This window comes from Corvus brachyrhynchos, unplaced genomic scaffold (assembly GCF_000691975.1).
Source record: "Corvus brachyrhynchos isolate BGI_N302 unplaced genomic scaffold, ASM69197v1 scaffold140, whole genome shotgun sequence".
NCBI lineage: Eukaryota > Metazoa > Chordata > Aves > Passeriformes > Corvidae > Corvus > Corvus brachyrhynchos.
In genome coordinates, this window is record NW_008235809.1 from 1,258,004 (window position 1) to 1,265,646 (window position 7,643).

General features: G+C 60.4%; 2 protein-coding genes across 2 annotated transcripts in view; one reads left to right on the forward strand and one right to left on the reverse strand.

Annotated features, from left to right (window-relative positions):
- Nucleotides 1-4,801, forward strand: part of NPR2 (natriuretic peptide receptor 2) — a 6,329-nt gene extending 1,528 nt beyond the window's left edge. The window contains exons 5-21 of the mRNA XM_017727596.1: nt 3-39; nt 154-238; nt 325-445; nt 975-1,049; nt 1,212-1,289; nt 1,428-1,532; nt 1,796-1,867; nt 1,944-2,103; nt 2,177-2,332; nt 2,411-2,579; nt 2,692-2,838; nt 3,004-3,127; nt 3,250-3,318; nt 3,407-3,581; nt 3,668-3,766; nt 3,865-3,956; nt 4,125-4,801. Of these exons, the coding sequence (XP_017583085.1) occupies nt 3-39; nt 154-238; nt 325-445; nt 975-1,049; nt 1,212-1,289; nt 1,428-1,532; nt 1,796-1,867; nt 1,944-2,103; nt 2,177-2,332; nt 2,411-2,579; nt 2,692-2,838; nt 3,004-3,127; nt 3,250-3,318; nt 3,407-3,581; nt 3,668-3,766; nt 3,865-3,956; nt 4,125-4,178 (1,818 nt within the window). The 3' untranslated portion in view covers nt 4,179-4,801. The remainder of the gene's footprint in view (nt 1-2; nt 40-153; nt 239-324; nt 446-974; nt 1,050-1,211; nt 1,290-1,427; nt 1,533-1,795; nt 1,868-1,943; nt 2,104-2,176; nt 2,333-2,410; nt 2,580-2,691; nt 2,839-3,003; nt 3,128-3,249; nt 3,319-3,406; nt 3,582-3,667; nt 3,767-3,864; nt 3,957-4,124) is intronic.
- Nucleotides 4,802-5,392: 591 nt separating this feature from the next.
- SPAG8 (sperm associated antigen 8) lies at nt 5,393-7,065 on the reverse strand. The gene is made up of 6 exons (XM_017727503.1): nt 6,978-7,065; nt 6,201-6,357; nt 6,065-6,110; nt 5,852-5,966; nt 5,674-5,736; nt 5,393-5,590 (listed from the first exon to the last, which is right to left on the reverse strand). Exons 1-6 carry the CDS (start codon nt 6,999-7,001, stop codon nt 5,438-5,440), a joined length of 558 nt encoding a protein of 185 aa, XP_017582992.1. The 5' UTR covers nt 7,002-7,065; the 3' UTR covers nt 5,393-5,437.
- Between the last annotated feature and the right edge of the window lie 578 nt (nt 7,066-7,643).

A 7,643-nucleotide genomic window follows, 5' to 3' on the forward strand; every position in this document is an offset into this window, starting at 1 on the left:
ACGGTGTCTTTGATGTGGATGACCCCTCCTGTGAAAAAAGTGGGTGTCCTGGGTCCCTACATCACTTGGACCCAAGAACCCTTCCCTATGAGTGCATTTCAGCCTGGCCATCATAGCCAGTTGGACCACCCTGACATCCTCTCCTGTCTGCAGCTCCCCTCTCCATGCTGGCCATCGTGGCTTTGGGCACTGGCCTCACCTTTGTCATGTTTGGTATCTCCAGCTTCCTCATCTTCAGGTCAGTCAGGACTGGGGGAACCTCTGTCTGGTGAGGGGACAGGCAGGGCAGGGCAGATGGGGGCCTGACCCCTCTGTGTCCCCCAGGAAGCTGATGCTGGAGAAGGAGCTTGCCAGCATGCTCTGGAGGATCCGCTGGGATGAGCTGCAGTTTGGAAGTCCTGAGCGGTACCACAAGGCAGCGGGCAGCCGGCTCACCTTGTCCCTGGTGAGAGGAGCCATCCCTGGGGCACCACCCTGCCCCTGTGCTGCCTTCCCTCCCTGCACGACACCCACATGATTACCTCCCATGTAACAGCCCTCTGTTTCCTACAGAGCCACAGCCCCCCTGCATCTCTCCTTAGCACAGCTCTTGATCCTTACAGAGTTCTCCATCCCCAGTGGAGACACACTCCATTCATCCCTGGCATGACTTTCCATCCCCTGCAGAGCCACTATAGATCCATCCTCTACACAGCCCCCAATCCCCGATGCAGCACCATACTTCATCAAGCCCCTGTGTTGCCCTCCATTACCTACACAGACGTACCTTATCCATGTCCTACACTCCATGCAGTGCACCATGCCCCATCCCAGAGTCTTTGCCTTTGCTACAGAGCATACAGAGCTTATCCTGACCCTTTAGAGCCCATCCTGCACCATCCCCCACACATTCTTGGATGTCCCCGCCCTGCTACATTGCCGCAGGCCACCCCTCCACCCGAGGGTTCCTGTCTCTATTCCCCTCCTTCCCACAGCGTGGCTCCAGCTATGGCTCCCTGATGACCACCCATGGCAAGTACCAGATCTTCGCCAACACCGGCCACTTCAAGGTCAGTGCAGCAGGCAGGGAGCTGAGCCCTCCCCCTGAAATGCCCCAGCTCTGTTGTGCTCCCCCTTGGCTGCACCCCCATCCTGCAGGATGTTGGCACTTTCCTCCCCTTTGCAAATTTACCCAGTGGGCATTGACCTTTTCCCCTTCCCAAACACCCCAGGGCAACGTTGTGGCCATTAAGCACATCAACAAGAAGCGCATCGAGTTGACACGGCAGGTGCTCTTCGAGCTAAAACATGTAGGTTTGGGGTCTGGGCTGGGGTGGGCAGCCTGCTTGGGGGTGCAGGAACTGGTCCTGGGAGTGTGGGAGGGTAGTAGGAGCAGTAGTTCATCCCCTTTGACCTCAAGACTGTCTTGGGTCCGCTTGCACCTGCAGATGCGGGACATCCAGTTCAACCACTTGACTCGCTTCATCGGGGCGTGCATCGACCCCCCCAACATCTGCATCATCACTGAGTACTGCCCACGAGGCAGCTTGCAGGTAGCAGGGCTTGGGGACACTGCGGGTGACACTTAGACATTCCTGGTGACCCAGTTGGGCTGGGCATTGTGGACAGGGCTGTGGCTGCTGGTGGCCACCTGAGCCCTCCCTACAAGGCTCACAGCTGAGCTGTCCAAGCGGGTGTCAGAGGCCAGTGGAGGGGTGGGGGTGGGTGCTGCAGACCCCCACAGTTGGGCACTTGGTGAGGCTACTGTCACCATGCCCTGGGTGCTTGGTGGGGTCCACTCAATGTGCTACCTCAGGATGTCCTGGAGAACGAGAGCATCAACCTGGACTGGATGTTTCGCTACTCCCTCATCAATGACATTGTCAAGGTACCCAGCTGAGGGGTGCGAGGGGCTGGGGGAGGTGCCTGAGAGATACGAGCTTCACTGCATCCATCTGTCCCAGGGAATGGCCTTCCTGCACAACAGCATCATTGGTCATCACGGCAGCCTCAAGTCATCCAACTGCGTGGTGGACAGTCGCTTTGTGCTGAAGATCACCGACTACGGCCTGGCCAGCTTCCGCTCGCCCAGCGACAACGAGGACACGCATGCACTGTATGCCAGTGAGTGCCTGCCTGGGGGGACCAGGGGGATGGGGTGGCCTTGTCTCACTTCTCCATTGCTTTGTCCCACCAGAGAAGCTATGGACAGCCCCAGAGCTGCTGCAGAAGGGGCACCTGCCCACCCCAGGCATGCAGAAAGCTGATGTCTACAGCTTCGGCATCATCGTGCAGGAGGTCGCTCTGCGCAACGGCCCCTTCTACATCGAGGGCATGGACTTGAGCCCCAAAGGTGAGGGTGGGGGGACGTGTGTGGAGGTCTTGCCCCACCATGGAGATCTGGTGCTCACTGTTGGCCACGCCTCGGCAGAGATTGTGCAGAAGGTGCGTAACAGCCAGAAGCCCTTCTTCCGCCCGTCCATTGACATTGGAGTGCACACTGAGGAGCTGGCAGTGCTGATGGAACGCTGCTGGGCGCAGGAGCCGGCCGAGCGCCCTGACTTCAGTCAGATCAAGATCTTCATCCGTAGATTCAACAAGTGGGTGGTTGGTGTGCAGTGACAGTGGCCCTGGGTGGGAGTGGGGACAGCCATGGTGGTGGTGGTTGGGGGGCACCTCTTCCTGCAGTGCCAGCTGACTGCACCCCGGCAGGGAGGGAAGCACCAGCATCCTGGACAACCTGCTGTCACGCATGGAGCAGTATGCCAACAACCTGGAGAAGCTGGTGGAAGAGAGGACACAGGCCTACCTGGAGGAAAAGCGCAAGGCAGAGAACCTCCTCTACCAGATTCTGCCCCAGTGAGAGGGGGAGAGGGGGGGCGGGTGTGGGGCTGGGGGTTGGCATGGGTTCAGCATGCACCCACTGCCATGCAAGCATGGGGTCCCTTCCCATGCTGGTGTGGGGCAAGGGTTGCAGGGGGAACAGGGGGTTTAGTGGTGATGGCTCACCACCATCCTTGCCAGCTCTGTGGCAGAGCAGCTGAAGCGTGGAGAGACAGTGCGGGCTGAGGCTTTCGACAGTGTCACCATCTACTTCAGTGACATAGTGGGCTTCACTGCCCTCTCGGCAGAGAGCACTCCCATGCAGGTGAGAGCAGGGCTTGGGGGGCAGCGCCTCTGTGGTGGGGGTCTCACACCCTGCCAGTCCCATCCCTGGAGTTGGGGGAACATACCCACTCCCAGCCGCCCACACACCCTTGTTCCATCCAGGTCGTGATGCTGCTGAATGATCTCTACACTTGCTTTGATGCCATCATCGACAATTTTGATGTCTACAAGGTGAGTGCGGTGGTGAGCAAGCACAGCCCCCCAAAGTGAGGCAGGCAGCAAGGAACCCAGGTTGGACCTGCTCCCCCTGCCCCCACAGGTGGAGACCATTGGGGATGCCTACATGGTGGTCTCGGGGCTGCCAGTGCGCAATGGGAAGCTGCATGCCCGTGAGATTGTCCGCATGGCCCTGGCCCTGCTTGAGGCTGTCAAAACCTTCAAGATCCGTCACCGTCCCAACGACCAGCTCCACCTGCGCATCGGCATACACACCGGTGAGCCCCCGTGCCACCCAGCTGGAGGGTGCTCGCCCACCCAGCCACCCACCCTGCAGCATCCCTGAGCACGTCTGTGCCTGCAGGTCCTGTGTGCGCCGGAGTGGTGGGTCTGAAGATGCCGCGGTACTGCCTCTTCGGGGACACGGTGAACACTGCGTCCCGCATGGAATCCAATGGCCAGGGTAAGCCATGGGGCTGGCAGCTGGGGTCCAGAGCCACAGGGTGTGTCCTGCTCCCACGGCACCCAGCCGTGTCTCTCTTGCCCCTCTGTGCTCCCCAGTACTGAAGATCCATGTCTCATCTGCCACCAAAGAAGTCCTGGATGAGTTTGGCTGCTTTGAGCTGGAGCTGCGTGGGGATGTAGAGATGAAGGTGAGGGCACAGGGACGCCAGTGGGGTACCAGCCCTTCCTACCACAGGGGAATGTGATGGGGAGGTGGGTTGGGGCTGGGACCCCTTGTTGCCCTCAATGCAGGGGATGACACCCAAGAAGCAGTTCCAGGGGAAGGCAGGGTCTAAACTGCTCACCTCTGCCTCCAGGGCAAGGGAAAGATGCGGACATACTGGCTGCTGGGCGAGAGGAAAGACCCTTAAGTCATCTGAGCCCAGTGGCTGTGGCAGAGCCCCCAGCTCAATGAAGCCACCAGTGTTTTCCGGTGCCCCAGGATGCACCGGCACCCCCCTCCCATCACTGCATCCACCACCGCCTCTGCAGCCCCCCTGCTTCAGCAGGGCCTGGGCAAGGTGGGGCAGCGGCCACAGCACCGTCTGCCCTCCTCCATCAGCACCAGCAAAGCCCACCTTTCCCACAGCCTCTGCTGGAGTGGGGTAACCAGCCCTGATCCAGCCTGAGGGACCTTGTATCCCCCCCACCCTCTGAGGTCTGCCACCCCTGCCCTCTCCCCTGTGGCTCAGCTGGCTCTGAGCTTCTCCGGGGCCTGGCTGCCCCACAGGGCACTTTGCCGTCTCTTTTCAGTACCTGGACCCCAGCAGAAGTTGTGCTCATGTCAACCCCTCCCTGGGGTGGGGGGAAATGGGGATTCCTGCCAAGACTGACTCCTTGGCCAGGTCAGGCTTCAATGCCGCAGCTCCCCCCCTCCCCAGTCTCCCCCTCTCCTGTATATAACCCCACCGGGTCATGTAAATACCCACCCTTCCTCCAGGTGTAAATATAGGACTCGCTGCAACTATTTTGTTGAAATACAAATTTCCCCAGATCCGTCTGTCCCATGACCTCTACCTCGCTCTGCCCCAGCATGCCAAGTGGGGAGGGAGGCCAGGGGGGACCGCAGTATGGAACTCAGCCTGGGCTGGGGACAGCTGCCTGAAACATCCGAAGAGATCGTATCCCGGGGGTCTGTCTGCGGCACAGGGCCGCGGTGTGGGCCTGGGGAGCCAGTGCCGGGCGGTCGCAGCAGCGGCTGGTGAGGGCTTGGGCGGTGCTGGGAAGGCAGGGCTGCCGTGGCGGGGTTTGCTTTGGCGTGAGGGCTGCAGTGCGTTCCTCTGAGCTCATGCTCTGGCCGCCCCGCTGCCGCCTCTTACTGGAACACACCTGTGCCTGGGGACTGGAACAGCGGCTGCTGTCACCCGCTGCGTGCGCTGGGAGGGGACGTGTCCCAGGGGATGGGGCTGTGCCAGGGGCTTTCCCTCCATGCCCAAGGAGGAAGTCTTTGGGCTGCCACGTATTTTGGGTCAACAGGAAATTGCAATGGGGCTGAAACGTTTCCCATTTTGCTTCATGGTCCCATGGGATTTGAGATCCCAGGGACACAGTGCTCCCTCTCCAAACATCCAGCTTGAGGATGGCCTTGGGGTGGGCAAGGATGCTGGGACCACCTGTGTCCCCTTGTTTTTTATTGCTTGTGGGGCTGGAGCTGGCTGCTCAGGGGGACAGAGGGGTCAGAGAGGTTGAAAGGCTCAGGATGCCCTAGGTACATGGTAATGGGAGTGGAGAAGGCTGCATTCTTCTTGAAGGGAATGTTTCTGCCGAAGAGGCTGGGGACACCCTGGAGAGGAGAGAATTGGAGAGGTCTCTGTCAGCAGCTGAGACCCCCAGGGTGCTGGCAGGGCAGGGTGGTGGGGGGCTTACCGGCTGTCCACGGGCTTGCTCCAGCCAGAAGCTGGTTGGCTGCTCCGTTAAGTAGTTGTGAGGCTGCAGTGGAAGCAAAATGTGGGTGGGGGGATGGCATGCTCGGCAGGACACGGGAGCCTCGTGGCCTCCCTGGAGGCTGCTGCAAGCTGAGGGGGGGGATGTCTACTGCCTGTACCTGAGTGATGGGCTGGGGTGTGGACTGGAAGCCCATGGCACGGAAGTCCTGGTGCGTGGTGGAGACAGGTTCCATGCGCCTCGGGCGGGGATGGATTTCCTCCTCCGTCTCCTTACTGCAGTCAGAGCAGACCCCACACCCCTCAGCTCTGGGATCCTTGCCCCCCCAGGTCCCCTTCTCTGGGGTGGTCATCACGCAGGGATGCAGGCTTGCCTGTATTTCTCATAGAGCATGGATGCCAGTGTGGCCTTCCGCTGCCCTGCAGAGGGGAAGGTGCCATCAGCCTCACAGCTAAGATTCCCCTGCTGCCTTTCCGGGGTGCACGTGGCTTGGGGGGGTTCAGCCTCACCTTGCCCCAGCAGCAGGACCCTGGTAGGTGGGCAGTACTTTGGGGCAGAGCTGTCAGTGAGTGAGGACAGGAACTGGTGGATCGGTAGTCCATGGCAGCCACGCTGGAAGTCCTCACAGCCCAAATCCTTCCGAGAGTCCAGGGGGTCCACAAGTGTCTGGGGATGGACAGTGGGGGCTGTGGAAGGGGGCAGGAGCCAAGCTGCACTGCCCCATACCTGCTCCTGGCTTTTAGGCTTTTGATAGCCCCAGAGGCATAACCTGCAAAGAGGGGTTATGGTCTTTCTGGCCAGAAACCTGGCAAAGCCAGAGCAGGGACACAGCTTGGGCAAGGCTGACCTGCCTGGTGGAGGTCAGCCAGCCTTGTATGGCTGTCCCAAGCATCTGGGTGCACAGACTGCCCCTGGGCAAGCACTCTTACAGCACTTGAACAACCCAATGAGTCCCCAGGCTGTGGCACAGCTTGGCCCATCAGGTGCCCCCCAGCATGGCTTGCCCAAGCAGGCATCCCCACACCACTGTGATGGGCCACGATACACAGCTCCTGCTCCCCAGCAGCGAGATCCCAGCTCTTTTCTTGCCTTACTGTTACTCCCCACATGCCTGCCTGTGCCTTTTGTGCTATTGAGTTTCATCCCTTATCTATCCCGCTGGGCTGAAGGTCATCCGGGTGGCTATTTAAAGAGAGGGGTCTGCCCAGGAGCAGGGAGCTTCACAAGATCAGCATGTGGGACACGACGGGGCCAGCTTTGATGGGCATTCTCCCTTATGGAGTTACCTCCTTCTGCCAGTCGTGGCTCATGCAGCTCGCTGGGCTTCTCTGCAGGCATGGGTGGGGTGGGGGGCAGCCCCAGCACTGCGGTGGTGGACTCCTTCTCGGGGCGAGTCCCCCACTTTCCAAGCCAGGGAGGCAGCTTTATCCCAGAGGGATCCTTCCCAGTCTCTGGGGATGGCACCATGCTGGGCAGAACTGGTAGGGCCTCAGTAGGCAGCTCATCTGTGTCTGATACATCCTGGGGCGGCTCGGCTGTGCCTGACATCTCCTGGACCCTCCTGGCGGTGGTTGTCAGCGTCTCACTGTGGCACGGGAGCCTCTCCACAGGCACCTCGGGCACAGGCTGATAACCTCGGACCCTGCACGGTGGCCTGTCCCCATGCCATCTGGGAGCCACATGGCTTGTCAGAGTCCCCCTGCAGGTGGGAACAGACCCTGAAGAAAGGCAGCGGGGCACATCCCCCAATTCCAACCATCCTCAGCCCCCACCACCACGGGCAGGGTCTTGACCCCGGGTCCTCTGTGTCACCCCCACACCGAGGCAAGGGACAAGGGATTTCTCTCCGTCTGGGGGACAGAAGCAGTGCCTGCTGCTGGGGCTGTCATCTGAAGGGGTCTCCCCCTCCCTAACTTCCTTTTGTCCCCTCGACCTCCAGAAGCAACACCATT

What these genes read in the sequence shown, in the direction of transcription:
- SPAG8 (XM_017727503.1), bottom strand. Translation starts at nt 7,001, where the DNA reads ATGAGCCACGACTGGCAGAAGGAG. An exon ending in GGTCCTGCTGCTGGGGCAAG is followed by an intron (nt 6,111 to 6,200) that starts GTGAGGCTGAAC and finishes TCCCCTCTGCAG; the next exon opens with GGCAGCGGAAGGCCACACTG. An exon ending in AGCAAGCCCGTGGACAGCCG is followed by an intron (nt 5,591 to 5,673) that starts GTAAGCCCCCCA and finishes TCTCCTCTCCAG; the next exon opens with GGTGTCCCCAGCCTCTTCGG.